The following is a 26,635-nucleotide window of genomic DNA, read 5'->3' as shown; positions in this document are numbered from 1 at the left end:
GGCGTGCACTAGTTTTCTTCTCTTCTTCTCTTTTCCGTCTCATTTGCATTTATTACAAACGGCACCTTTCTCAATGGCCCTCTCTCAAGGCATCGCTCTCAGTCTCAAATGCCCTCCTCATACTGCCTCTCTCTTTTTTCTTCTCTCACGGCACTCGTCTCGCGCTGCACACTCATGACCCTTGTAAAATGGCATATAGCATCTACTTTCTGCTTGTGTGAATTGTGCGCGTCTCTATCTCATCATCTCATTCTCTATATGCGCGTGGTGAATGGAAAGCCGGATCTAGGGACAGCAGTAGCCGCCGTCGACGATGAGGTCGGTGCCCGTCGTGAACCGGCTGGCGTCCGAGGCCAGGTAGACGGCGGCGCCCTTGAGATCGTCTGGCTCGCCCATGCGGCCCATGGGCGTCTTTGCCTCCCACGCCTCGCGCAGCTTCTTGCCCTCGGACGACGTCTCGGTCATGACGCGCGTCAGGCTCGTGAGCATGTAGCCGGGCGAGAGGCTGTTGACGCGCACGCCCCGCGTCGCCCACTCGACGGCCAGGCACGACGCCAGGTGCTTGACGGCGGCCTTGCTGGCGTTGTACGGCGCCTGGGGCTGCGGCAGGTTGACGATGCTGCCACTCATGCTCGCGACGAGAATGATGGAGCCCTGGTTGCCGTCGGCAAACATGTGCTTGGCCGCCTCGCGCGCCACGTACATGGACCCGTTGAGGTTGATGTCGTACAGCCACTTCATCCGCGCCGTCGAGTACGTCTCGGCGGGGAAGTTTTCGACGACGCCGGCGCTGTTGACGCACACGTCGATGCGGCCAAAGCGCTTGTGGACGTCGTCCATGGCCGCAGCGACAGAGGCCTCGTCGGCGACATCGCACTGGACACCGACAATGTCGAGCTCGGCGCCGCCGCCGCCGCCGTACGCGTCCTCGAACCAGCGCTGGGCCTCGTCGGCAGCGGCCGTGGCCTTTTCGGCCGAGAGATCGAGGATGGCGAGCTTGCTGGCGCCGCTCTCGATGAACGCGCGCGCCATGACGTTGCCCAGGCCCATGGCGGCGCCCGTGACGACGCAGACCTTGTCGTCCATGGAGAAGCTGGCGAGGGTGCGCTTCTGGCGCGGCGCCGTGGCGCGGTGGTCCTCGTCCGACTCGTCGCGCTGACGCTCAATGTCCTCGGCACGGAACGTCGTCTTGTCCGTCGTCGATGGCGTGTCCTTGCGCGCGGGCGCCGACGTGGAAAAGGGCGCGGCGGCAGCGTGGCAGAGCGTCACCTTGGACGTCGTCGCCTCGAGGCTGCGGCCACTGCTGCTGCTGCTGCTGCTGCTGTTGCCGCTGCTCGAGCACGCCATGCCCACGCTCGGCCGGGCAATCGAGTAGGGCGCGGCGCCCCGGCTGACGGAGCACAAGCCGCGAATAAAGGAGCGCGAGACGGCCATGGCTGTTGTTGCTTTTGTGCGTTTGGTGGAGTGGTTGGTGTTTGATGGAGAGAGATAGGTGGGCCAGCAGCAGTCAAAAGTTTCTTCCCATCTCGGCAACTTTCTTTTTCCCCTTCCAGATGCGACGCATCAGTGTAAAATCCAAAAAACCCAGCGCGTTTCCAGAAACTGGAGTTAAGGGTGCGCGCTGGCCAGCGAGCAGCTCGGTGTCTTGGTGTCTTTGGCATTGACGTCAGTCGTCTCATGCGCAACCCTGCAGTGCCTTTGCAGGCAGAGAAGAGGGAAGCTGAGGAGAATTGCCGGCGGAAAGGAAAGAAAGAGAAGAAGCTGAGGAAGAACGCTGGCTGAAAGGGGACTAGAGCGTGGAAAGACGGCAAGAGGGGGACGGACGGGCAAAGTGTCAGCCGCAAAAGCCATCCTTGAAACGCCGATGTCAGATAGATTAAGGAAGGCCAGCCACATAGACAGTCGTGCGAGCAGGCCTCGAGAAGAGAGGACAAAAGACGGAATGAATGAGTCGAGAGGCCTGGACATGGGCACCGGGTGGCCGTCGCGACGCGCGCCACCCTCTGCCCAAAAATCATCCAGCTTCGGCCGGCCGGGCCATTAAGTGATGGAACTCAAACACTAGGCAGGAACGGGAAGGACGTGAGGCACAATCGAGATTGCCTTCCCCACCCCCGCCATCCTCCTTCTCTTCCCTTCGAACAATCGCAAGCACTTGCCTCGCCCTCGCCCAGGAGAGATGAAAATTCAGCCACCATCGATGATATGAGCCATGGCTTAGACGGGCTGCGGTGCCGCGGCCGAACCGACCTGCTGGAATGAAAGCAAAGAGGGGCCAGGCACGCGTCCCACGCGGAAAATGGATAGCTCCAGGCCAGAGATAGACAGAGAGATCCATCTCACTTTCGCTGTCGCGCGCTTCACTCTCCCACCTCACCCACATCTCTCTTTTTTTCCAACTAAACAACAGCGAATCACGAACTCCACGACATGGCCCCCACCGCGACGTCTGCTGCTCAGCTCGGCGACGGAGGCGCCAATGGCGCAGCACCAGCTGCTACCAAGACCAAGACAGTCGCGGCCGCGGCGACATCTGCAGCATCGACGGTGAATGCGGTGCTGAGCACCGGCAACGCCCTCGCTCGGGGTGCCGTCGCCGCGGGCACAGACGCCGTCACCGCACCTGCACTGAGCAGCCGCGAGACGATGGCGCTGGAGAGCGCACACGGCGCGCACAACTACCACCCGCTGCCCGTCGTCTTTGAGCGCGCGGCGGGCGCCCACGTCTGGGACCCCGAGGGGCGGTGCTACATCGACTTCCTCTCGGCCTACAGCGCCGTGAACCAAGGCCACTGCCACCCCAAGATTGTCGCTGCTCTCGTGGCGCAGGCGTCGAAGCTGACGCTGTCGTCGCGCGCCTTTTACAACTCGTCGTTTGGGCCGTTTGCCAAGAAGGTCACTGAGCTCTTTGGCTACGACATGGTGCTGCCCATGAACACGGGCGCCGAGGCCGTCGAGACGGCTCTCAAGCTCGCCCGCAAGTGGGGCTACACCAAGAAGGGCATCCCCGACGGCAAGGCGCGCATCCTCAGCGTCGCCGGCAACTTCCACGGCCGCACCCTCGGCATTGTCTCGATGAGCACCGACCCCGAGAGCCGGCTCGGCTTTGGCCCCTTTCTCGACGGTGTTGGTCCCGGTGTCGATGGGCTCGCCATCCGCTACGGCCACGCAGAGGACCTCGAGGCGGTGCTGGCCAAGCACGGCAACGAGGTGGCCGCCTTTCTCGTGGAGCCCATCCAGGGCGAGGCAGGCATCGTCGTGCCCCCGGCCGGCTACCTGACGCGCGTGCGTGAGCTGTGCACCAAGCACAACGTGCTCCTCATCTGCGACGAGATCCAGACCGGCCTCGCACGCACGGGCAAGATGCTTGCCTGCCAGCACGACGGCGACGCCATCCGGCCCGACATGGTCACCCTCGGCAAGGCCCTCAGCGGCGGCGTCTACCCCGTCAGCTGCGTCCTCGCCGACGCCGACGTCATGCTCACCATCAAGCCCGGCGAGCACGGCTCCACGTACGGCGGCAACCCGCTCGGGTGCGCCGTCGCCTCGGCTGCCCTCGATGTCCTCGTCGACGAGGGCCTGTGCGAGCGCGCCGACCGGCTCGGCGCCAAGTTCCGTGCCGATCTCGAGGCACTCAAGGCCGAGTCGCCCCTGCTCACCGAGGTGCGCGGCCGGGGCCTGCTCAACGCGATTGTTATCGACGAGACGCGCAGCACGCGTGGCCGCGGCGCATGGCAGCTCTGCCTGCTCCTCAAGGCGCGCGGCCTCCTCGCCAAGCCCACGCACGTCAACATCATCCGCCTCGCCCCGCCGCTCGTCATCGACGAGGCCGACCTCGACCGCGGCGTCGACATCATCCGCCAGTGCCTCGCCGACCTGGACCGCCTCGACGCCATCCCCGGCGAGGAGGGCGACGAGCACGCCGTCGTGCCCCCGACGACCGAGACTTGATTCCTACAACTTCCCAACTCAACCCGCAACGAGCCACGCCAAGCAAAGTCTGACATGTATACCAACTGCAGTGTCCGTCTCCCCTAGGTTCTTCTTCACAGGAAACCAAAGGGGAGAGGGGGCTGCCTGCAGGAAAAGAGGCCACGGCCCTCAGCCGACCTCTTTTCACCGTCATTTCTTTATTCTCTCCGCCTCGCATACAGCCAGCCAGCCAGCAACCATCTTGTACTTGTATACATAAACTGCACTTTGGGCACAGACGACCACGGCCTTTAGCCGATCGTCTCTGCCACCCCAGCCTCATCTGTACTCGTTGTCTCCCCACCATGCTCCCCCTAATGCCCCATTATGTCTACAATGTGAACGCGTGGAGAGTGATGCCAATGTGCACGCCAAGAGTGATGAGGCAATCGAGTGGTATTGGACAGAGAAGGAGAATGATATGCTGGAGCAGGTGTATTGTGTCACTAGAGCAGGCTGTGCGGTGTGCGTGCAAATGAATGGGATGCTAGGGTAGGCTGCGCGGTGCGCGCGTCTAGAGCAGGCTGTACGGCGCAAACTTCCAGATGTGGGATCGCTGCCAGTACCAGAAGGGCAGCAGGGTGTAGCGGATGAAGAGGGGCAGGCCGAGGAAGTTTTTGTGTTCTGTGCGAGAAACACAGTCAGTTCTGGCCACCTTCTTGATCAAGTCTTGTCGGTGAAAGATTACTCACCTCCCGGCGGCGTGTGGATGGCGAGAAAGGGCAGGTCGACAGCGGGGTTGCCGATGCTGTCGGCCTCCTTCTTGGCCGTCGTGTAGATGTAGGTGATGTCCTGGGCGTTGATGTGCGCTCGCAGGTTGCTGGGGTTCAGCAGCTTCTGCACCTCGTCGTCGAGGTGCTCAAACAGGTCCTTGTCGATGGCCTCAAACAGGCTCACGAGGCGCGCAGACGAGTACGTCGACGGGTCGGCGCGCCACTCGGCCAGCGCCGCCTCCATGGCGTCGATGTGCCGGTGGATGGCCTGGTGCTGCTCGATCTCGTTCTGCATCAAGAATCCCACTCAGTTCCATGGCTGAATAGAGCACGGGGCAGTACTGAGATGGGAACGCACCTCGACGAAGCAGCCCTTGTCCTTGAGGCGCGGAAAGATGGCCTTTTCCTCAATGTCGTGATGGTGGCCCAGCAGCTCGACCCACGCCCCGACGTAACCAAGCCAAGCGGCCAAATCGCGCCGCAGCTCAGCCTCGTCGCGCTCGCGCGCCACCTTGAGAATCTGCCCGTGGGCCGTCCGGATCGCAGTGTGGATCTGGTCCATGCCGTACTGCAGGTTCTCGTACGGGTCCGCCTTTGGTGCCATTGCGCCGGTCTACTCCTTGCTCGTCTCCGCTCGGCTCTCGATTGTGATTTGGATCTGGGTCGCGCTCGTACGGTATCTCGCTCGCACGTTATCTCGCTCGCACGGTATCAGCACGTCTGCGTCGTGGGGCGTTCTGTGTCGCAAGAGGGTGAAGGAAGTGGGCCAGCACTTGCAAATGCGCTTTCCTTTATAGGCTGGCGCCAATGCGAGAACCGCATCGTGAAATTGGCTTGCATGAAACATGACGTGTGCACGGTCCAGGTGCACTGCCCGAAAAAACCGTTCCTGGATTCGCCAACTTAGTCTAAATTCGGGCGTGACAGTCGTCTGCAGATAGGCAACGAACACCGCGCACGGCTTTCCCGACAAGAGGCGTGCAGTCAATTCGAGGTTCTTGCTCGCTCGCATCTCGCTTCAGCACAAGTGCGGCGTGACGACGCTGGTGTTGGCCGCAGACTATCGCGGCAGAGCCTGGCCGCGGCCGTTTCGCATGAGTATCTGAGCTCCGAGGACGGAGAGAGGCGGGCGCCGTGTGGAGGAGTCAGGCGTTCAGAGTGGCATCAACATCATGTGTGTATTTCTCATTCGATTCGCATCGGCTTCTCGGCGTCATACAACAGTGAAGGAGGAGACTAGCATTAAGTTGCGTTTAATGGTGGCTTGACGACGATGGTTCACTCCTCCACACATCCCTGCACTGCGGGGGAATCGTGACAGATCGAGGCGTGAGATTTTCGGGCAAATGTGCAGGCGGCCGAGCACCCTCCCAGATTCTCCACTCTCCCTCCCTCGCCAGTCTTTTCATCTTTTTCTTGAGGAGATCTGACGCGCTTGCGATGAGCTCAGAGCGTTGCCTCCAAAGGCCCTTTAGTGTCTCCCAGTGCGCCTTGCCTTCCTCGATCGATAGACTGGGAGGCTCACGATAATGATGGAAGATCTCTTTCGAAAGATTGTTGAATTGCTGCCTTTGTTTCTCGTCCTCGTCGCTGAAGACTTGACGTTCACCAATCGTGACGTTGTCCAGGGACGTGACTTTGTAAAAGTAGTCGTGGAAGAAGGAATGTCCTCCACTGCTGCTGCTGCTGCTGCCGCCGACGTTGCCGCCATCGCTCTGCTGGATAGCCTCTCCACGGTCGTCTTCTCCACTGGGACAAGCACCGGAGAGGTACATCGAGGAAGATTCGGCCACAAAAATTGCGACGATAAAGGCCAGGACAACCGGGAAGCGCGCGAGAATTTTCATACTGAAGGTGGTGTTGGTGGTGGTGTTGGGAAGGAAAAAGAGACGTCACCCTCGCCAAAGCATCACGGCATTATTCCAGCGGAGACATGCTGCCTCTTGGCTCGAACGCACGAGAGCGAGCAAGTGGAGACCGAACGGGGCGTAATCGTCAGCCCGGCAACACGGGCAGCGTCGGTCATGGGAGGCATCGCCTGTGCAAGTGTATCCGCCTTCCGGGCCTTCGGGGCGACACGAATCAACTGAGTCAGCCACGAGAAAGATTTGTCGTGAGAAAACATCTCAACAAGATGCTGTCAACAAAAACACTGCAAAAGACTACTTGTCTTTCACCTTTATCGGCAGATCGAGATATGCCACACCAGGCCTCACGGTAGCGACCGTTTTACCAATTCCACCCTCTTTGCAGCTAGTGGCGCGAAAATCGGTAGCACTGCTCTACATGATTTATTTTCGTACGGCACCATCGGAGTCTTCAGTACAATTTGGAATCGACTCAAATATGTGAGCTGCCCCTACAGCGACCGCGGCACTCTGTTAAGACTGGAAAAAGGAGGTGAGGGGAATAGGGACTTTGTGGATAACCTTGAGAAGATCTTGACAGCCTTCGACTTCATTGATGACGGCACGGCAACGGATGCCTCGCTAGGTGGGAAATCGTTAGGATCTTGAGGTGGCACCCCTCCCTTCCAAAGTTCCCATTCTCCTTTCTCTTTTGCCAGTGCCTCCATCTTTTCCTTTAGTCGCGGCGACGCTTGCTCGATGAGGACTGCACGCAGCTCCCAGAGCTTCGTGAAGTCGTCGTACCATGAGGTTGCCACGGGCGGGGGCTCGGTATAAAGCAAAAAGATGCCTGCCATGACTTTGTTGAATAGACCCACAATTGTTTTGTCTTTCTTCCTCCTCTTGAGGGGTTCGCCAAGTGCGAGAGAATCGACGCTGGCAGCCAAATCGTGAATAGGATTTCCGCCCTGGCTGCGACTGCCGCTGCCGTCATGGAGACGCAAAAACTGTCCACGACTCTCGTTTCCGCTAGGACGTTCTCCAGTTCCAGGGATTGGCTGCGAGAGCGACGTGGCCATAAAAGCAACGATAAGAATGGCCAAGACCAGAAGGAGTCGACCGAGGGCTTTCATGCTGGTGATGGGGGTCATAAGAAAGTGTACATCATGATCATGAGCAGCCTGCTTTATATAGACTTTAATATAACACGCCCCCCCCCCCCCACTTCCCCCTCTCGGAACCGAGAGAGGGCGAGCAGCTCTGGGCTAAACGGGGCGCGAGCGCTAACATGACATTGGCCCTCTGCAATGACTTGCTCAGCTTGTGCGCTTTTTCGCTCATTTTGGCGGCAGATGGCAATGACACTGTCGGATGGGCACGGTGGGTAAAGCGCACAGGAAGGATAAGAAACAGCGTGAACGACAACATTCCGAAGAGCGGTTCAGTGTTAACACCTGTCGCTAGTCGTGTATTTCTGCCGTCTGGCTGTCAGTCCAAGGCATGCTTCGCGGGAGGAAGGGCATGTTATGTAGGCTAGGCCCGGCCTGCATTGCCTTACTCGAAAGCGCGTGCTTGCGTGCAAGGCTGTCGTCCGGGGGCTGTAGTGCTCGGCGGTAAATAAGAGATGACGTAAAGACATACAGTACAGTACAGTACATTGCCTGCTCTGTGTGTACAGTTGCGCATTCATACCCTCGACCTCTGACAACATTGCCCCCGAGAAAGAAAGAGGAAAGAGCGCGAAGAGAAGGCACCGGTGCCGTCTTGGAAAAAGCCTCGACAACACCATCAACAACAACACGTGTTACTCTATCCCCTCTTTGCAGAACGTCTGACGAATAAAGCGGTCTGCTGCGCCGGCCCCTACGGCAGCGGTCGCACTGCATACTCCTCTCTGGCTGCAAGTGGTGGCGGCACCGACACGGAGCCTCTTTACATTTTTATTAGCAAGAGTGAAATCCTCTGACACATTTGGTGAGCTGCCACGTCTGTGACAGCGTTACTAGACAAATGAGGAGAAGAACAGATTGCTATCATGATGGCCTGTCTCCGCCTTGTCCGGGGGGTGATCAGGGATGGAGACATCGCGAGCTGGCAAGTCGAAAGGAGAGTCCGGTAGCTTCCCAGTCTCCCAAAATTCCCACTCATCGTTATTGCGCGCCAATTTCCTTATCTGCTCGCGAAGATGCGGCAACGCTTGTCGGATGAGGTCTGCGCGTCTCTTCCAGAGGCTCTCGAGATGATTGCCCGACCAGGGCCTCGGTGGCGGAGGCTGGCGATAGTAGTCATGAATGTCGCTCAAGACTCTGTTTATTTCTTCCCTCTGCATTTTGTAGTCTCGCATGTAGTAAGCGTGGTCACTCGTGGAAGATACATCCATACCAACCGAACGGTCGCTACTTTCGCCCGTGCTGCTACCACTGCTGCCGCCATCCAGACGCATGGACTTTTCCCAGCCGGAAATTCCACTTGGACTTGCTACGGGTGAGGGCATCGAGGAGGAGGTGTCTACGAAGACCGCGATGAACAGAGACAAGACGACGAAAAAGGGAAAGAAATCCTTCATGCTGGTCGTGGTGGCGTGAAGAAAGAAAAGTATTTCTCCGATTTCAAGCAATACGACTCCATAACTCTCTAGACCTGCTGCCTCTCTGCAGAGACTTAAGGGGACGAACAGGACAGGGCTGAGCGGGGCACAATCACCAACACGGCGGTGTGGGCACTGCCAACGCGCTTTCATGCCCCTTTTGGGGTGACATCAAACACAAAGGTCACACAGCCGGTCACATGAGCCGACAGAGACACTGTCAACAACAACACATCAACACGTACAGTAATGATGTATCCACTCACTCTTTGCAGATAGTCTGGCGAAATAAATGGTCTGCTCCGCCTGTCCGTATGGCAGCGACCGCACCATCCATTCTTCTCTCGCTGCAACAGATGGCGGCACCGATGCAGAAGCTATATACTTTGCTCATATCGTTGAGACCTCGAATACATTCAATGAACTGCAACGCCCTTAACAATCTATCAACAATAGACAAGTCGGGGAGGAAACACTATTTTGTAACTTCATGAGGTGATGGCGAAGATGGCCCCTCTCCGGCTTGTCCGATGAGGGCTCAGGAATGGAGACGTCGCGAGCCGGGAAATCAATAGGAGGGACCGGTAGCACCCCGGTCTCTCAGAAGTCACATCCCTCTTTTCCTTTCTTTCGCGCCACGTCCTTCACCTCCTCTCGGATTTCTGTCTTGATGAGATCTGCACATCTCCTCCAGAGGCTCTCGAGATAGTTGCGAGGCGAGATTTTCGGTGGCGGAGGCCGGTCATGGGAGTCGAAGATGTCTTCGAAGATGTCTCGTGAGACTCTTGTGACGAACATTCGGTCTTCGTCTGACACGGATCGGGAATTTTTAAGGATTTAGGCACATACTTGAAATCTTCACTTTCTTCGTTCTCAAATGGCTCCCCACTCTTCCACTGTTCCCACTCTTCCTCGTCCCTCGCCAGCCTGTTCATTTTTTTGCGAAGTTCCGACGACGCATCACGGATCGATTCTCCAAGTAACTCCCATTGATAAAAGTACTCGTCGACGATCCCTTTCGTCACTTTAGAAAAGTCTTTACTTTGATAAAGCGACTTGTAGAAAGCACGAATCTGGAGTACTGCGTCGTTGAACTTTTCTCTTTGCTGCTCGTTTTTCTTGGAGCAGACGCAAGGCTCGGAAGCCGTGACAGGCCCGGATAGGTCGCTAAGATAGTCAGTACCCTCGCCCTCGCTATTGCTGATGTGGCTGATGCCGCCGCCGCCGCCGCTGCTGCTGCTGCTGCTGATGCCGCTGTTGTTCCTGCTGATGCCGCTATCGCTGCTGCTTCTACTGATGCTGCTTCTACTACTGCCGATGCCGCTGTTGCTCCTGCTGCCGCTTCTCTTGTGGGTACGCACGTGCTTAGCAGCGAAGTGCTGAGTAGAATCGAGTTTTCCATGGTGAGTGTGGCTAACGTGCTCGTCCGAAGTGTGGCTGGTAACACTGCTGACGCGTGGAGGGAAACGCTCTGGAACAGTGTTGTGAGTAGACTTGAGCTCTCTAACCCAAGAGCTGCCAACATCCTCGTCCGAGTCATCACTGCTGCCGCTGTCGTCTCCCGGATACAAGTACCATCCAAGACCGTCGTTTCCAGTAGGACGTCTTCCACCTCCAGGGATTGGCTGCGAGTCGAGTTTTCCCCGGTGAGTGTGACTATTGTACTCGTCCGAGGGGCGGCTGCTACCACCGCTGACGCCTGGACGGAAACGTTCTGTGACAGTGTTGTAAGCAGACTTGAGCTCTCCAACCCAAGAGCGGCCAACATGCTCGTCCGAGTCATCGCTGCGGCCGCTGCCGTCTCCCAGGTACGTATATCCTCCAAGACGGTCGTTTCCATTAGGATGTTTTCCACCTCCAGGGATTGGCTGCGAGAGTGATTTGGCCACAAAGGCAGCGATAAGAATGGCCAGGACCAAAAGAAATCGAAAGTAGGCTTTCATGCGGGTGATGGGTTAAAGAGGAGAATGTGCATCCCGAGCAGCCTGCCTTATATAGACTAAGAAAGACCTGCTGTATCTCAGTTCAGACCTACAAGGGTGAGTAGCTCTATGCTAAGGGGCCGACTGCCAACAACGCAACACTGGTCCTCTGCTATGAGTTCCCTAGCCTGTGCTTGGGCACGCACATTTCGGGGAGACATCGCATGCGTAGTGGCATTGTCGGTCAAACATGTTGGATAAAGAGCAGGCACAGGAATGACAAAGAAATTCATCAACAACAACATTGCGAAAAGTGATGCAGTGTTTGGCAATTGTGAGTAAGGGTATACCTGTGCCATCAGGCTGTCCGGCCAAAGTCTTCCTCTAGGAGAGACGGGCGTGTGATGTATGCCAATTCTCGCCTATGTGTCAGGATTCGGGGCATCCTGGACGCCCCGGCGCCCTTCTTATTCTCATGCTCCCTTTATCCATAGCCTATTTATTTTTTCTAGACTCTTTTTTTACTTCACAAGCCCTGTCTATTCCCAGGCCATGTCTACAGTATCGGACGTCCGAAGCACGCAATCCAGAGCGCTGCGCAGCGCAGCAGGCTCCTAGACGCACTCCAAGCAGGCTCTCCAGCGCGCTCTCAAATACCGTTGCAAAGAAAATGCAGGCGTCGCAGAGCGACGCCTGGTCATTATAACAAGCACTCTTCCATGCGCTCTTTCTCCTTCCTCTTCGTCGCAGAATACATTCCGATAGCCCCTGTTCGCTCAGATATGCGTAACGCCTGATACTGAAGCATGGGCTGGCGTGCAAGGGCGACGTCCGAGGGCTAAAGTCGTCGGCGGTAGATAGAATTGACATTATGACATACATTCCTGCGAGGTGACATCAAACAAAAAGGCCACACAGCCCTTTACATGAAACGACAGAGACACTGTCAACAATAGGAGATCAACATGTGGGCTGCTCAGCTCTTTGCAAAATGACCGAAGGCAGTCACTTGGAGTTAGGGCAGTGGGAACGAGGAAAGCGTGTCTTTGCTTCTAATGGTGAATTTGCGACGAGCTTCCGGTTTCCTCACAAGGTTCGGGAATGCTGACCTCTCTAGGTTCGACTTTGAAATGTCCCTTTTCTTCGAGTTCCTCAGGTTCGTGTCCACTCTTCCACTGCTTCCACTCTTCTTCGTCCTTCGCCAACTTCCTCATCTCCCTCCTGACTCGCGGTGTCGCCTTAAAAACTTGTGTCGCAAGTGATTCCCAGAGGATTCTGTATCGATCACCAGCATATTCATTTGGCTTCGAGCATTCCCAACGATAGAGAACCTCAAAATAGTGAATGAGGCCAACCATTGTCTTGTTGAATTTTTTTCTTTGCTTCTCCTCTTTCTCGGTGAAGGGGCGAGGCTTGAAAAAGGGCAGAGACTTGATCTTGTCAGTCAGGTAGGGGACGATGCCCTTGCCCTTGTTGCTACCGCTGCTGCTGCCGGTGCAGTCGTGCGGATGCGCGTCTTCTGCTAAAAGGTGGGAAGTAAATTCAAGCTCTCCGACCCAAGGATCGCCGATGTGCTCGTCGGTATTGTCGCTGCTGTCGCTGCCGTCATCCAAAGCCACATAAAGTCCGTGAGCGTCGTGTCCAAGACCGTCGTGTCCAAAATCTTCGTAACGATAAGCGCCATCTCCAAACCCGACATCTCCGCTACCGCCTTCTCCATGAGGGCATTTTCCATTTCCCGGGAGTGGCTTCGAGAGTGATTTGTCCACAAAAACAGCGATGAGAATGACTGTGATTACTAGGAGTCGACCGTGGGCTTTCATGCTGATGATGGAGGCTTGAAGAATATGTGCACCCCGAAAAGCCTGGCTTACATCAATTAAAAAAGGTCTGCTGTCTTTCGTCTACTATATACGAGGACGAACTGCTCTTGAATTAGCGGGGCGTGACCGTTCAACAATGCAACATTGGCACTCTGTCTTGACTTGTCTAGTCTGTGAGCGGATACGCCCATTTTCGGGGCGACATTGCATGACTAAAGGCATCGTCGGATGATCACGGAGGGTTAAAGGACACATGAACGGCAAGGAATACCATCATCATAAATAATAACATGAAGAGTGATGCAGCGTGTTGGCGTATGTGAGTAAGCGTACACTTCTGCCTTCGCACTGTCAGGCCAAAGCCTGCTTCGAGGGGAATTCGGCGCGTGATGTAGTCCAGACCTCGCCTGGGTACAGTCTGATGCTACAGCGTGGGCGGGCGTGCAAGGCTGATTGATGTCCGAGGGCTGAGGTGTTATGCTAAATTTTTTGGAAGGTCGTGACTTCGTTCTCTGCCAAGCTTCACAGGTGCCTCCGTACCCTCAGCTTCTGACAACATTGCCCCGTCGAGCAACAAAAAGGGAGAAGGAAGAAGGAGGTGTAGTGGGGAGGTCACGTGACTATATCCAAATGACGACGATCGCCGCTAAGCAATTTACACGTCCCCTGCGATCGCGACGGACAAAATCCACGGTGGAGCCCCTCTTCTTCGCCGTATCACCGCCCGAGCGCCTGACTAAGTGGAAAAGGACGTTCAGAGAGTAAAAAGGGAGAAAGAGTCTATCCGAGTAGTGTTTGTTTTCCCTTATTTCGGGAAAGGATCGACAATTTGGTCAGCAGAAAGAACGATCAAAGTGCGACGGCCACGCAGGAGCACCAATTCCGCAAGTCGATTTCAAAAGAACAACACCATCACCATTGGGAAGCGCCACGACCGCATCACCATTTGTGCGAATTGTCGAGACGCGAGTCCCCCGCGATGACGTTACAGCCTGGCTCCACACGCAGGGATGACACATCCGCGCCGTCGACGCCGACGAAGCTCGCTGCGTCCATGTCAAAGACGCCCTCCTCTTCTTCCTCGACGGGACCGCGGACACCGACGAGCCAGCACAGCATCGGGGCCGCCTGGCGAGACTTTGGTGGAGTTCCACCGGCACCGAAGGCACCTTCACGGCGGCTCGTTCTCAGCTCCAGTGGTCGACGGGGAAGACGGGCGCGACAGGAGCAGCAAGACGACGACGACGACGACGACGACGACGACGACGACGTGGATGACGATGACGGCAGTCCGACGCCGAGGGCTGCCCGCCGGCTGACGTTTGGCAGGCAGGACGCTGATCTCGTCAAGGGACCAAGAAGGCAGAGGCAGGTCGACGAGGATGCACCCCTCCTTCGCCTTGACCTGGATGGCAGCAGCTCGACGCCTCCGTCGCCGCGAATCGAGCCGGCCTGGCTTCTGCCCGCCTTTGGCCAGACGGGGAGCGGCGACACATCGAGGACCTTGACGCCGCCGCCGCCGCCGCTTGACGCTGCACAACTGCCGGATTTTCAGCAACGCGGGGATGGTCCAGACCGAGGCCGAGGTCGAGGTCAGAAGAGGCGCCGAGTAAAGACGGGCGACGCTGCAGTCGAGGAGAGGAGTGTTCGACCACGGGCGACGAGGGCCGACACCGCCAACACGATGACGGCAACGGCAATCCCGCTCGTGGTGCAGCGAAGCCTGGACCTGACTGGGTGCCAGAGTAGGGCGAGAAGGAGCCTGCGGCGGAGCATGTCGCTCAGGGACGCCTCTTGCTCAGCAACAGCAGCAGCAGCAGCAGCAGCAGCAGCAGCATCCGCATTGGCCCCCGCAATGACTCGTTCCCAATCGGCCACGCTCGCCATCCGGGTCACTGATCAGCGCAGCCGGTCGCTCTCCACGTCTACGCTGTGTGGGGCTCGTTCGCTGTACGCTGCTGCTCCGCAGTCGGCGCCTCTCTCGCCTCTGGTCAGACCATCCTCGTCGTCCTCTCCGTCGCCCATGGACCGCCACCGCGACTACTTTGGCCCTGGCCCCTGGTGGGCCTCGTCGCCAGGCCATGCACCAAGCTCGCCGCGCGTGTGCTGAGGCCATCTGTATCTTTCTTGCTCATGTTATCATCATCATCATCATCGTCACTGCCATCACTGCTGCGAATTGCCATGCTTCTGAATTACACAAGCTGCCTTGCCTCGGACAAGCAGAGTGGGGCCCCCCCAAAAAAAGAACACGGGATTGGTTCCAGGCGATGAATCCAAAATGAGAAATCTCCGTCGCGCCCTCCACCGATTGACGAGACGCATTCATTCTTCTTATTCTCTCCACCAGATCCGATCGGCAGCTTGACTGGGTGCTGCTGCCAAGTATCGCAAGGGAAGATGAGCCGTCCAGAGACATCGCCGCTTCTCGGCCACCGCTCCTCGCCGAGCCGCTTGGCCGTCTGGAAGGAACGGTGAGTGTTCACTAAGAATCGACTTGAGAATGACTGGCTGTGATACTGACGGATCCCGTGGGGCAACTTTGTAATTAAGTCTGTCAGAGGAGGTCGATGTTGACGACTGCGGGTCCGCGCTCACGGCTCAGTGCGTCATTGCGGGCGCCGCTGATGCCGCCGCGTATGGCCAGACGGGCACCTGGGTCGCCTTCATGGTGCGTCGTGCCCCTCTTCTCCCCTTCGCACATGCTTTGTCATCGACCTGACGAGACCTGCTCCAGACGGGCAACCTGACGCAACTGACCATGTCCGCCACGACGATTGGCATGACGAGGCCGAGCCCAGAGTCGAGCGTGAACCGGCTGATGCTCTCGGGCTCGTCGGTGCTGGGCTTCATCGTCGGCGCCTTTGTTGCGATGCACCTCGACCGGCGCTTCGGCTCCCGCTCGCGCGGCAAGCTCGCATCGATGGCCGTCGCCAGGGCCGCCGTCTGCTTCGTCGTCGCCGCCTGGGTCGCCTGGGAAGCGCGGAGGGGCCATGGTTGGGATGGCTGGATCGGCGCTGGCGCGCTAGCACTGGTGCGTGTCGCGCTCCTTCATCTCTCTAGCAGCTGCGATTGATGAACGCATGCTGACTCCTGTCACTCCAGCTCGCCATCAATATGGGCAGCATGGCCGTCAATGCGCAAAAGGTGGGCAATGGCCCCTATGCCACCACGGTCGTCTTTACAGGTTAGTCAGATGTGCGATTCGTGCATGGATGTCATTGAGCTGACTGAACCTGGGACTTGCAAACAAAGCCACGCTTGCCCAGCTCTTCTCCGATCCACTGCTGCCGTTTGCCGTCTCGTCTGCCTCGCTCAAGCGGGCCAAGTCCATCTTTGGTCTCATTCTCGGTGCAGCCCTCTCGCAGGCCATCATGATTCTCACCCCTAGACTGACGGAGACGCGCGAGGAGACGAGGCTGCTCAAGGAGGCCTCCTCGTACGGCTCCGCCTACGCCCTCATCTTTGTGGGCATCGTCGAAGTCGTCGCTGTCGGCCTCTGGCTCCGGGTCAAGCCTGCTGCTGCTGCGGCAACGGGACGATAGCTACGGAAGCCCTTTCACACAGAGTGTAATGAAGATGTAATCATTTGCCATATACATGCACTTGTCTAGTCATGGCAAGCAAGCGGAACAAGAGAGTGTGTCACTCCTGCGCATCAGTTGTCGAGGCCGGGGCAGTTCTCCGAGTAGGGCGAGTTGGACGTGAGCTTCTCGTCGACAATCTCGTAGATGTAGTCGAAGTGATCGCTGGGGTAGTTGATCTTGTCGCCCAGCGCCTTTGCAATGTCGTCGAGGGCGTCGTGCTCCCAGCAGATGAGTACGTTGCCCGAGTTGCTGTCTGCGTAGTCGTCGACGGCGTCCTTTGCGCAGTCGGGGTCGTCGCGGTCGCAGTGGTGGTCGATCGTCAGGCCCAGGTCGCCCGCCAGGGGCGCCACGGTGTCGTAGGGCCTCTCGCGGGAGCCGTCGGACTTGTAGTCCTGCGTGAGGATCTTGCCGATGTTGTAGCCCGACGAGGCGCCAAAGACGTTGCGCAGGCACTGGGCACGCTGCATGCCCGCCGAGCTCAGCCCAACTGCGTGCGCGTGCACCGGGTGTGGTCAGCTTGAGATTGGAGAGGAGATACGCTCCAACAACAACGCACCTTGGTCGTCGTCCGACGGCTTCTCTCCATGCCGGATCCTGCGCAAGAAAGTCAAGTCAGCTCAAGGCAGGCTTACGATGAGATGGGCACTGACAGGAAGATCTTGTTGTCAAAGGCCAGAGCCGTCTGGACGGCGGCGAGCACAGTGAGGGCGAGGGCAAGGCTGAGTCGGGCCATGGTGGGGTTCTTGCAAAGAGTCGTGGAGGAGATCCGCGGCAGGAAGCTCGAACGGACCCCTCCTCCTTCAAAGAGATTCTTCTCCCTCCTATGGAAACTCTTTCCCGCTTCAGGAACGCAATCCCTTTAGCCGTATATGGATGAATCTCGGGAGGAGAGAGGCAGACCACCGTCATGATTAAGGTTCGTCTTCTTGTTCTTGTTGGCGGAGAGAAGCTGGCGCTAGCGGCCGACGGCTCGCTATTTATTACTTGACAGGCCTGGCCAGGCCAACCAGGGAAAGGCATTTCTCAACGTGCCCACCTTCTTTTTCTCAACTCGGAAATTGTTCGCTTTCAATTTTTGTCGCTACTGCTGCTACTACTACTACTACTACTTAGACTAATCACAAAGGCAGGCTAGGGTAAAAGGAACAGAGATCATGTTGCTCGCCAGGAACAAGGAAGAACGGGGACAAGGTGGGAGGATCCTACGGAGTGAAAGTAGTGTCAATGGGCGAATCTTTGGAGAAGTTGATGGCAAGCTGGTAATGATGTTTAGCCAGAAGCTTGAGTCCTCTTACGACGATGACCTCGCCGTCGAAAGCCCTGATCAAGATATCCATTTCGTCGATTCGAACGCCGTGAAGATTAGGAAGAAAGTGGTTGTATGTCTCGTCCATGTCTGCCCGAAGCCACTTCTCCGTGCCGACTGTTCGGGGCGTCAACATTGGCTTCGGCGTCTGGCTCGAGGGCATTGGACTCACCCCGCCTGAAGTATGCGGCCATGACGGGCTTGAAGCTGTTGCGGATCTGAAAGGGGACATACCAGGGGTTGAGGCTTTCGTGCAGGCGTACAACAAGACCGCCTGTGAAAATGACACTGCAGTTGACAAAGCGCCATTTTCGCGGCCTCTTTTGCGATGTTCCCCCACGCATCAGTGCACGAAACGTCTCTTCGTACAAGTCCAAACTGTGTGAGACAGAACACTGGGGATTAGTTCTTTAATGGCAAATCTCTCTTCGTATGAGCGCCACTTACCCTTTGCCGCACTCTGGACATCTGTTGCGGACGTGGATATAGCCCTCTTGGTGGTCTCCCTGCAAGTGGATGCAGGTGCCGCAGCCCCTGCTTCCGGCCCACCTGGATTCGCCAATGGCGGCCATGAACTGGTGTGGGAGTGGTTGCCAGTCTTGATAGTGGCACGCCTCCTGGGCTCTTGGGTCTCCGCCGTACGATGTGATTGGCCCAGTCTGAACGTCGACAAAGTTGAGATCTATTGAGGCAGACTCGGCCGGCGCATGGCGTATTGCAGGCACCTTTGTGATGAGTATATTGTCTTTGGCGGTGGTATAGGCAAATTGGCCTTGATTGCGACCATGGTCGACGCAGGGCCTTTCCGGGGAGCATTGCGGGATTATAGGCGTCATTCCATCTTGGGAGAGCGGGTTTCGAGCCAGGGATGACTTATGACCGTGTAGGCGCGAGGGCCGGTGCTTCTGCCTCTGCGCCAGCGAAACGTCAAAGCCTTCGTTAAGGCCAAATCTGGGTTCCAGCTCGCGCTTCCCAAGCTCGGTGCTCGAGTCGGTCGACGCAATGGCGCGAGCAAGGGAAGACGAGAGGGCTAGCAAGAAGATGACGAAGCGCATGTCGGTACTGTGTGTTGGCGAAATGGAAGAGAGACACCAGGGGGCGGCCTTTAAGTACTCTAGTGTGCAGTACGTAGCCCGGTCCCTCCTTTTCCCCCCTCCCTTCCGCTCTCTCCCACCGGCGTTTATTCCGCCCAGACTTGTCCAGCGGAGCCATTCTCCTCCCGAGGGAGCTTTTTCTCACGGTTCCAGCGGCAGTACACTTCGTTCCTGTGATGTCGGGCGAGTTGGACCCCGAAATAAAGAACAGGCTGGTGGCCTTTTTTCTCGAATCAGGAGGCGCCCGAAAAAGAAAAGAAAGAAGCTCCGCCCAACAGTTTTCCGGCTTCTCTGGCAGCCGCGGAAGTAGATACGGCAGTGCCCAATCGGACACAGCAGTGCTCAGGAGGCACAGATAAGCCGCAGAAGCGAGGGCAGGTCGGGCACGACTGGGTCTCAAGATCAAACGAAGCATGGGTATAGAATAGTTATCGGTTAGGGTGGGCATCTAAATCTTTCCCACGTCCTTTAACAGCTGTTCACCATCGACGAGGATGCAAGGCCCACCGAGAATGATCCGATTCTTGTAGCAGTCGTCGAGCTCGTCGACCCACGCCTTGACTTCGTCGTCCTCGGCGCCCGGTTGCAGCCAGACGGCCGCAATGCCCAATTCGAGGATGGCCGCCTTGACGATTTGCAGGGTGACGCGGGGCGGCGTGATGATGCTCATGCTCGTCGACGTTGGATCGGGAATGTCATATACGCTCGCCACCGTCTGCAGCTCCTCGACTGACGACTCCCGAGGGTGGATTGGGATCGCATCAAAGCCGTGCTCCTTGTACCAGCACGTCACCTGCAAGAGCATAGTAACGAATAAGCATCGCCTTCTCGCACGACTGTTCTTACGGGGACAGGACACGCATGGTAGGCTTCGCGTGGCCATTCGTAGAAGGTGAAGCCGCCTCCTTGCGACACGCTCACCTTGTTGCCGATCTTGTCGTGGTCCTTGCTATAATCTCATCGTCAGTGTTGATTGGGGCACGGAAATGTGAACAATTGGAAGGAACCCACGAGGCGCCTACGATGGCGAAGTGGTCGGACTTGAAGAACACCTCCTTGGCAGCGTCCACGGACATGACGGCCAGGCCAGCAGTATGTTGGAGGAAGCGAATTAGAGGGAAAGGAAGAGACGACAGTGACGTAAAGAACAGAGCACCAGGACGTGAGACTGTGCTTTGGAACGGGAAGAGGAAGCTACCGGAAGTCTGAGGGTTGCCTTAAGAGACAAAAGAGGCCCTTTGTCTGCACCTCTTTTCCTCGCATGAAGCGACGCTTCATCTCTTCTATCTGCTTTACATGTGAATAAATGACAACAAGGGGCCCAAGCGCTTTTCCCACCGACTGGTGTGGTGAGGGGCCCGAGCACATTGAAGACTAGAGTGTGATTTGTCTAGACTGATCGATCTCGCGACCGCGATAGAGGACCGAGAGTGGCCATCGCCTCTGGCCGCTGCAATTGACAAGCGACACAGGCCGCGCTGTGCATGGCTTGATGGAGTAAATGAAGTCAATGAATCGTGTCATCGGTCCTGTCCAAAGCTGCATGCCGTAGCTCTCGCTCGCTAGCTCTCGACTGCAAGCGCCGCCGAGCAGCCGAACGGCGACATTTTTGTCTAGTCTCAAAGGGAAAAAAAGAGGAAATATCCCGACGCGCGACATTCCTAATCTTTGGCACTGTTTTTGCTCCCTGTGAGGCGGGGGGGTCTCTTGCCTCTCTGTCATGGCCACCAGTGGGGCCGAGGAGGGAGCAGGCAGGACAGGCAAGGGCGAAGGCGAGGGCGAGGGTGCGAACGAGGACACGGACTCAAGAATTGCAAAGCTGCTGGCGTGGGCGCGCGCAAGGCACCTGTGGATCCACGATGGCATAGCGATCCGACGAGCTCAGGAGGGCGACGAGGACGAGAGCACGGGCTTTGGTGTCTTTGTCCGGCCAGGCCACACGATCGAGGAGCGGCAAGTGTGTGAGTGCGGTGGTATGCAACGAAACAGTCTGCTGAGCTGATGGGAGGCAGTGCACAGTGACGCTTGTGCCAAAGAGCGCGATCCTGTCGGCGAGGACGACGACGCTTGCGCCCCACCTGCCACCGGCTATCCTCTTCCACCCGGACTCGTCGTCGGGCCTGCTGCTGTCGCTCATCGTCCTGCATGAGCTCCTCGTTGGTGCTCAGGGGCCCTGGTGGGGCTTCATCCAGTCGTTTCCCCGCCTCCGGGGTGGAGACAACAGCGGCAGAGACGGCCATCGGTGGGGCATCCCGCTGCCGCTGGCGTGGGCGCGCGAGAGCAGCCAGTGGGCCTGGCTGCGGGGCACCGAAGCCGGCCGTATCGTCGAGAGGGCAGAGAGAGACCCCGCAAGACTGATCGAGGGCCTAGGCATAAGCCTGCCCCGCCTCGAGGCCTACTTCCACCGCACTGTGCTGCCGCTCCTCGCGCCGCTGCACCCGGGTGTGCGCATCGGCCTCGACGACTTTGTCGGCGCACACTCGCTCGTCAGCAGCCGCTCCTTTGTCGTCGATATGTACCACAACACGGCCCTGGTGCCGCTGTCGGACATGTTCAACCACGCCGAGCAGGCCAACATCCACTTTGAGGCCGACGACGACGTGTGCGACGAGTGCGGCGCCCTGGGTGCCTGTCCGCACTGCGACGACCCCCTCACGGCCGCCGACTACGGCCGGGCGTCGGCGATGCTCCCGGCCGAGTCTGGGCCCAACTCGGTGGGCTGGCAGCCACCCATCGACGCGCTCCGGGGCGTCGACACGGTCGACATGGTCGCCCAGTCGCACGTTGGGCCTGCCGACGAGGCCTTCAACTCGTACGGGATGCTGAGCAACGCCGCGTTGCTCACCACGTATGGCTTCTGCCTCGAGGACGAGACGGCGTTTGAGCGGTATGGGTGGGAGTGGCGTGATGCACACGAGCGGGCCGAGCTTGTCGATGCGCTTGGCCTGCCTGGTGGCTCGACTGTGCAGGATAGGAAGGCAGTGAAGAGATCGCACATTCCTACCGCACGCGAGGACGAGCAGGGCAGCAGCAAGCGTGCACGAGGAGCGGCAAGCCACGACGGAGAGGAGACGAACAGAGTCGAAGAGAAGGAGAGGAGTGAGACGGGCAAGAGAGACACCAATGGTACCGACGAGGGGAGAAGAGGGGCAAGAGAAGAAGGCAAACAGGAAGCTGTGGAGGACTTTGGGGCGAGGAAGGAGTGGGCGATGCTGTGCGCCCAGTACGCCGACCGGCCCCTATCGATGTTTGCCGAGCTATACCAGGACCCAGTACAGGTCCTCGTCGCCGCGCAGACGGCTGAGGGAGATGACGTCCCCCTGCTGAGGCTCCCCCACCCGTCTCCCTTTGCCCTCCTGGCCAGCGAGCCCGTCGCCTTGCCTGCCACTGAGCAGTCGCCCGACCATGGCAGCGTCCTCACAGAGGAGCTCCTGGCTGCGCCGGGCACGTTCGACGGCTGCAAGGACGCCACGCAGCCCCTCTTCATCGACGAGACCGGCCGCGTGAGTCTAGGCCTCTGGCGCGCGGCGCTTCTGTCTGTCTGCCTCTCGGCGTCGCTCTCCTCGGCGAGTCAGCACGGCATCAGGCAGCTCGTTGCGCGCATCGAGTCCACCTGCGACGAGACCAGCGACGAGCCCCGGCGGGCGGCAGAGGACGACGCGCGGCTCTTTCGCAAAGCACTCGACAGGCTCAGCGCCCTCGTGAGCCACCGCAGAGCACGCATGCACATCTGCGCCAACCAGGAAGAGGCACTCGACATCATCGAGGTGTGTTTCTGTTTCAGAACATGACGATGGGGAAAGACAAGCTGACTTGATGGCACTATTCAGCAGGAAAAGGGGAGCGAGCTGAGGAGCGCGGCGCTGCATGCCTTTCAGGAGTTCAAGGCCCTGGGTGCCTGCCTCGATCGTATCAGGGACCTGACAGACATGGCCGGCCAGACGACTTCACAATAGATGCTTAAAAATGTAGTACCACTCTTTATATCATATGGACCAAGATGAACAATCAGGTTTCACCCGTGGATCTGTCATGAATCAACAAGGAAATATGGGAGAAGCTAGTGCGCGCGAGACGGCGGGGTCGAATCGCCGCCGCCGTCGCCGTCGTCAGCGCCGGTATGCTCGACGGTGCTCTCTGGCTGGTCCGACGATCGCAGGCTGCCAATCGAGTCCGAGAGGTCCTGCTGAGCAGCGAGGGCGGCCGTCATGGATCGGTTGGTGGCGGGCTGCTGCTGCTGCTGCTTTGTGCCGCCCGACGTCTTGCGTGCGCTCGACTGGGGCGAGATCCACTGGCCGCCAATGAGGTGTCCACCGGCGGCCTGCGACTTGAAGCGGCTGCCCCTGCTGCTCGAGGCGCCGCCCTCGCCCGCGGGCGTCTGGCTCCTCGAGGGTATGGCGCTGCTGGCGATGGGCGGCGTCATGGCGCCCGACGTCGATGACGAGGCAGCAGCAGCAGCAGCAGCAGCAGTCGTCTGCTGGCGACCGCGCAGCAGGCCCTCGCTGGCAATCGTCGTCTTCTGCACGCCCGACGAGGGGTCCTGTGTCCGGATGACGACGGGCCGGTTCGCAGGCGACTTGAGGGCCGCGCCAGGCGCACCAGCGGGCGAGGGCGGGCGCGAGTGGGCCGGCGTGACGCCCGCCGACGAGTACGACGAGCCAGGCGCAGTGGGTGGCACGCTCGACGAGCGCGGAGGCCTGCTGCGGGCCGCCGTGGCGCCAAAGTAGTCGAGCGGCAGTGGGGGAGCGGCCGCGTCGGTGGCGATGGGGACGGGGCTCGCGACGAGCGGCGACGCAGGCGCGACGTCCGTCTCGGTGCGCCGCCTGCTCACGCCTGCACCCAGCTGGGGCTCGCTGTCCGAGGCCTGCCGCTGGCTGTTCTGGTGGCTGCGTCCCTGGCCCTGTCCGTGGCCCTGGCTGTGATTGGGATCCTTTGCCGAGCGGCGGCGCGTGATGCCGAGGCGGTTGAGCACGGTGGGCTTGCTCGTTGTGGTAGTCGTCGTCGTTGCCGTCGCAGCAGCCGCCGTCGCAGCATCGTCTGCTGCGGCCCCGTGGGAGGCGCCCAACGCAGGCGCAGGGAGCGCAAGTGTATGCGTGTCCTTGGCCACGACGGCCGGCGCGCCGTTGTCGCCATCGCCAGCAGCGGCCGCGGCGGCGCCAACACCACCGTCGTCTGCGCCCGGCTGCACGGCCTTGTCGCCGTGGTTGCGAATGGCAGCAATGTGCTCGGGGCTCGGGGGCGGGTTGAGGGTGCGAAAGTCCTGCTCCTCGTTGCCGCGGTCGTCGTACTCGTCGAGAATCTCTTCGCCGAGGAGCTCTTCAAGCACGTCTTCGAGCGTGATGATGCCCAGCGGCCAGCCGTGGTGGTCCTCTGCGCTGGCCGACATGCGCGAGTTGATGGGCGTGAGCTGGGGCATGGCCGAGAGAGGGGGAGCAGCAGCCGCAGCAGCGGCGGCATTGGCCTTTTCGTCGGTGATGGTCGCGTCCGAGGGAACCGACTGCTCGCGCAGTGCCTCGCCGCCGTCCTTGCCGAGGCCCAGGCGGCGCGACCAGATGCTGCGACGAGACTTGTGGGCCCTCGTCGGGCTGCCGTCCTTGCCTGTCGTCGCCGTCGCCGCCGTCGAGTCGCTGCCGGAGCCGGCCGAGGACGAGTTGGAGCGGCCAAAGTACGTCTGCTTCTCCTCGTCAATGTTGCCCAGACCATCGACGCGCGGCGCAGCGCTGGCGCCCGGCGGCGGCGGAGGAGCTGCTGCTGCTGCTGCGGCCTGGCCGGGGGGACCCTGGGAGGAGCGGTAGAGGTTCGAGTGGGAGCCCAGGTCGGCGATGCTGTCGTTGAGCATGGTCCGGTTGCGCGGGCGGGCCGAGACGATGGCCATGTGGCTGCGGCCCTCCTGGAAGGCGTTGAGCACGTTGAGCAGCGGCTCGTCGCCAGGCACGGTGGGCAGGGCGTTGATGACCATCGATGAGACGGGGATCGCATCCTCGGGGTCGAGAAGCACGCACGACTTGACGAGGAGCGTGCCGATGATCTTCTTGCGCTTCACCGTCTTGACCTCGTCATCGCCTGGCTCGCCGTCGCCCGTTGTCGCTCCTGCTCCTGCTCCTGCTGCTGGGGGTGCCAGCGTAGACGAGTCCGTGTCGGCAGAGGCCTTCTTTGCAAAGGAGCCCAGCAGCGGGCCGAGCTTCTTCTTTGTCGGCGTCGCACCCCCGCTGCGCGTGTTCTGCAACGCGGCGACGGGCACGTCAAACTCCTGGTAGATGGGGATGCGCGAGTGGCCGCTGCGCACGACCTTTTCCAGCGTGGGATAGTCGAGCGTGGCGGTAAAGGGGAGCATAAAGACCGAGTCGATGGGCGTCATGGCCTGGCGCACCACCTTTTCCTGCAAGTCGAGGGCGCCGCCGACGATCATGACCGTGTCGCCCTTGAGATCGCCGCCGCGGCCGCCCGAGGCAGCGTGGATGGCGACGAGCTCCTTGAGCTCGGCACGGCGGTAGACGATGCCGTGGTGCGGGCCGAGGACCCAGTGGAGGATGCGCGAGACGGGAAAGGCGACGGGCCAGAGGACGAGGATGACGATGCGGGTGGGAAAGGCCATGTAGGCGCCAATGACGAGGCCGTAGCGCGAGCACGTCGACTGGGGGATAAGCTCGGCAAAGATGACGATGAGCACAATCGAGGCGGCGACGGAGCCGATCGGGTTGCTGATCAGCGGGTCAAAGATGATCGGCAGCGTCTCGTTGGTGATCATATTGGCGATGAGGAGCGTCGTCAGGAGCAGGTGGCCGTCCTTGCGGATGGGGATGATCTTGCGCGCCCGCGCCCGCTGCACCTCGGTGCCCGTCGTCGAAAGGACGTGAAGCTGGGTCTCGTCGAGGGACATGTAACCGAGCGTAAGGCCGGCAAAGATGCCCGAGAGAACGACGAGGACGGGGACGAGGATGCCAAAGGCGATGCGCTCGCCTTCCGCCATAGGTTTGGACTCACATTCAGCTCGCTTGTATAGCTGACCACGCTTTCCAAAGCGATGCAATTGCCCAGTGATGGAAGAAGATGTGTCTGCAGCAGCGACGCGGAAGCGGTTCAGGGCGGTGCCTTGCGCCAGATCTTGCGCGGCCTCGGCCGTGGCGAGTCCCTCGTCATTGTTGTCGACGACGTAGTGTGCTCGATACTGTTGCAACTTGACTTGATCGGGGTGAGTGGTTGAGGCGACGGCAGCTGCCGCATGCCCGGGTGGCGACTGTGGGAGGACATGGCCAGCAACGAGGCCGAGGAGAGAGAGGAGGAAAAGGGAGACGAGAATCGGACGGCTGGGGCGTCGAGACGGGCCAGACGAGCCTAGGGTTGCGCTGGGACGACGGCGGGGACGGCGATGACGTGGAGCGGGGCGATGACGTGGACCATGGAGCAGCGATGAGGCACCTAAATCGGGAGGATCGACCATCAATGAGAGAGGCAGTAGAGTGCGCTGAAGCGAGGGATCTTGGCGGTGCGAGAGGGGTGGAGAGGGAAGAAGCGGACCAGATCCAGCGGCGAGGTGGAGTAGTTGTGATTGTGCTGAACGAGAGAGGGGAACCCTTCTATATTTATCAAATACTCGACGAGCGAGATTGCGGGAGCAGCAGGTTGCCAAGCCCTCCCTCCTAACCTCGTGCGAAAATAAGTCGTTGAAGACGCGCAGGCAGCCAGGCTGTGTCCTCGGCCCTTGTGCCCCGGTCGCGCGATGTGCACCGCTTGCGTGTTTGAAAATTGGCCGGGCTTCCAATTTGGTCCAAAGTGGCCAAAAT

General features: G+C 59.2%; 14 protein-coding genes across 14 annotated transcripts; 4 read left to right on the top strand and 10 right to left on the bottom strand.

Annotated features, from left to right (window-relative positions):
* Positions 1 to 285: 285 nt before the first annotated feature.
* On the bottom strand, positions 286 to 1,086 carry FA10DRAFT_272275 (NAD(P)-binding protein; the record flags this gene model as incomplete). Its single annotated transcript, XM_025523123.1, has 1 exon — positions 286 to 1,086. One exon carries the CDS (start codon positions 1,084 to 1,086, stop codon positions 286 to 288), a length of 801 nt encoding a protein of 266 aa, XP_025376090.1.
* Positions 1,087 to 2,123: 1,037 nt separating this feature from the next.
* On the top strand, positions 2,124 to 4,315 carry FA10DRAFT_267515 (putative CAR2-ornithine aminotransferase). Its single transcript, XM_025521941.1, has one exon. The coding sequence runs from the start codon at positions 2,431 to 2,433 to the stop codon at positions 3,949 to 3,951; it is 1,521 nt and encodes a 506-aa protein (XP_025376089.1). The 5' UTR covers positions 2,124 to 2,430; the 3' UTR covers positions 3,952 to 4,315.
* Positions 4,316 to 4,351: 36 nt separating this feature from the next.
* FA10DRAFT_267513 (hypothetical protein) lies at positions 4,352 to 5,426 on the bottom strand. Its single transcript, XM_025521940.1, has 3 exons — positions 5,044 to 5,426; positions 4,665 to 4,974; positions 4,352 to 4,596 (listed from the first exon to the last, which is right to left on the bottom strand). The coding sequence occupies exons 1-3, from the start codon at positions 5,287 to 5,289 to the stop codon at positions 4,487 to 4,489; spliced, it is 666 nt and encodes a 221-aa protein (XP_025376088.1). The 5' UTR covers positions 5,290 to 5,426; the 3' UTR covers positions 4,352 to 4,486.
* Positions 5,427 to 5,938: 512 nt separating this feature from the next.
* Positions 5,939 to 6,810, bottom strand: FA10DRAFT_260822 (hypothetical protein; the record flags this gene model as incomplete). The annotated part of the gene is made up of 2 exons (XM_025520044.1): positions 5,939 to 6,533; positions 6,644 to 6,810. 2 exons carry the CDS (start codon positions 6,808 to 6,810, stop codon positions 5,939 to 5,941), a joined length of 762 nt encoding a protein of 253 aa, XP_025376087.1.
* Positions 6,811 to 7,044: 234 nt separating this feature from the next.
* Positions 7,045 to 7,665, bottom strand: FA10DRAFT_260821 (hypothetical protein; the record flags this gene model as incomplete). The annotated part of the gene is made up of 1 exon (XM_025520043.1): positions 7,045 to 7,665. One exon carries the CDS (start codon positions 7,663 to 7,665, stop codon positions 7,045 to 7,047), a length of 621 nt encoding a protein of 206 aa, XP_025376086.1.
* Positions 7,666 to 9,719: 2,054 nt separating this feature from the next.
* On the bottom strand, positions 9,720 to 11,150 carry FA10DRAFT_294745 (hypothetical protein; the record flags this gene model as incomplete). Its single annotated transcript, XM_025524450.1, has 2 exons — positions 9,982 to 11,150; positions 9,720 to 9,928 (listed from the first exon to the last, which is right to left on the bottom strand). The coding sequence occupies exons 1-2, from the start codon at positions 11,060 to 11,062 to the stop codon at positions 9,720 to 9,722; spliced, it is 1,290 nt and encodes a 429-aa protein (XP_025376085.1). The 5' UTR covers positions 11,063 to 11,150.
* A 943-nt stretch (positions 11,151 to 12,093) lies between these two features.
* On the bottom strand, positions 12,094 to 12,864 carry FA10DRAFT_294744 (hypothetical protein; the record flags this gene model as incomplete). The annotated part of the gene is made up of 1 exon (XM_025524449.1): positions 12,094 to 12,864. One exon carries the CDS (start codon positions 12,862 to 12,864, stop codon positions 12,094 to 12,096), a length of 771 nt encoding a protein of 256 aa, XP_025376084.1.
* Positions 12,865 to 13,843: 979 nt separating this feature from the next.
* Positions 13,844 to 14,974, top strand: FA10DRAFT_260818 (hypothetical protein; the record flags this gene model as incomplete). The annotated part of the gene is made up of 1 exon (XM_025520042.1): positions 13,844 to 14,974. One exon carries the CDS (start codon positions 13,844 to 13,846, stop codon positions 14,972 to 14,974), a length of 1,131 nt encoding a protein of 376 aa, XP_025376083.1.
* A 195-nt stretch (positions 14,975 to 15,169) lies between these two features.
* FA10DRAFT_267511 (hypothetical protein) lies at positions 15,170 to 16,501 on the top strand. The gene is made up of 5 exons (XM_025521939.1): positions 15,170 to 15,338; positions 15,418 to 15,535; positions 15,602 to 15,898; positions 15,970 to 16,051; positions 16,120 to 16,501. The coding sequence occupies exons 1-5, from the start codon at positions 15,265 to 15,267 to the stop codon at positions 16,407 to 16,409; spliced, it is 861 nt and encodes a 286-aa protein (XP_025376082.1). The 5' UTR covers positions 15,170 to 15,264; the 3' UTR covers positions 16,410 to 16,501.
* On the bottom strand, positions 16,442 to 17,386 carry FA10DRAFT_302288 (hypothetical protein). The gene is made up of 3 exons (XM_025525092.1): positions 17,102 to 17,386; positions 17,008 to 17,045; positions 16,442 to 16,938 (listed from the first exon to the last, which is right to left on the bottom strand). Exons 1-3 carry the CDS (start codon positions 17,182 to 17,184, stop codon positions 16,523 to 16,525), a joined length of 537 nt encoding a protein of 178 aa, XP_025376081.1. The 5' UTR covers positions 17,185 to 17,386; the 3' UTR covers positions 16,442 to 16,522.
* A 267-nt stretch (positions 17,387 to 17,653) lies between these two features.
* Positions 17,654 to 18,812, bottom strand: FA10DRAFT_286787 (hypothetical protein; the record flags this gene model as incomplete). The annotated part of the gene is made up of 3 exons (XM_025524100.1): positions 17,654 to 17,874; positions 17,930 to 18,135; positions 18,205 to 18,812. The coding sequence occupies 3 exons, from the start codon at positions 18,810 to 18,812 to the stop codon at positions 17,654 to 17,656; spliced, it is 1,035 nt and encodes a 344-aa protein (XP_025376080.1).
* A 487-nt stretch (positions 18,813 to 19,299) lies between these two features.
* Positions 19,300 to 19,927, bottom strand: FA10DRAFT_302287 (hypothetical protein; the record flags this gene model as incomplete). The annotated part of the gene is made up of 3 exons (XM_025525091.1): positions 19,300 to 19,644; positions 19,698 to 19,800; positions 19,863 to 19,927. 3 exons carry the CDS (start codon positions 19,925 to 19,927, stop codon positions 19,300 to 19,302), a joined length of 513 nt encoding a protein of 170 aa, XP_025376079.1.
* Positions 19,928 to 20,571: 644 nt separating this feature from the next.
* FA10DRAFT_260813 (SET domain-containing protein) lies at positions 20,572 to 22,807 on the top strand (the record flags this gene model as incomplete). The annotated part of the gene is made up of 3 exons (XM_025520041.1): positions 20,572 to 20,812; positions 20,871 to 22,618; positions 22,685 to 22,807. The coding sequence occupies 3 exons, from the start codon at positions 20,572 to 20,574 to the stop codon at positions 22,805 to 22,807; spliced, it is 2,112 nt and encodes a 703-aa protein (XP_025376078.1).
* A 1,895-nt stretch (positions 22,808 to 24,702) lies between these two features.
* Positions 24,703 to 25,821, bottom strand: FA10DRAFT_231239 (DUF21-domain-containing protein; the record flags this gene model as incomplete). Its single annotated transcript, XM_025518847.1, has 2 exons — positions 24,703 to 24,888; positions 25,093 to 25,821. Coding segments are annotated over 2 exons (915 nt in total), but the record flags the coding sequence as incomplete, so codon positions are not given.
* Positions 25,822 to 26,635: the final 814 nt, after the last annotated feature.

The sequence above is a fragment of the Acaromyces ingoldii genome (genome assembly GCF_003144295.1).
Source record: "Acaromyces ingoldii strain MCA 4198 unplaced genomic scaffold FA10scaffold_4, whole genome shotgun sequence".
Classification (NCBI taxonomy): Eukaryota; Fungi; Basidiomycota; class Exobasidiomycetes; order Exobasidiales; family Cryptobasidiaceae; genus Acaromyces; species Acaromyces ingoldii.
Note: the sequence above shows the minus strand (reverse complement) of the source record. Positions and strands in the feature narration are given on the sequence as shown.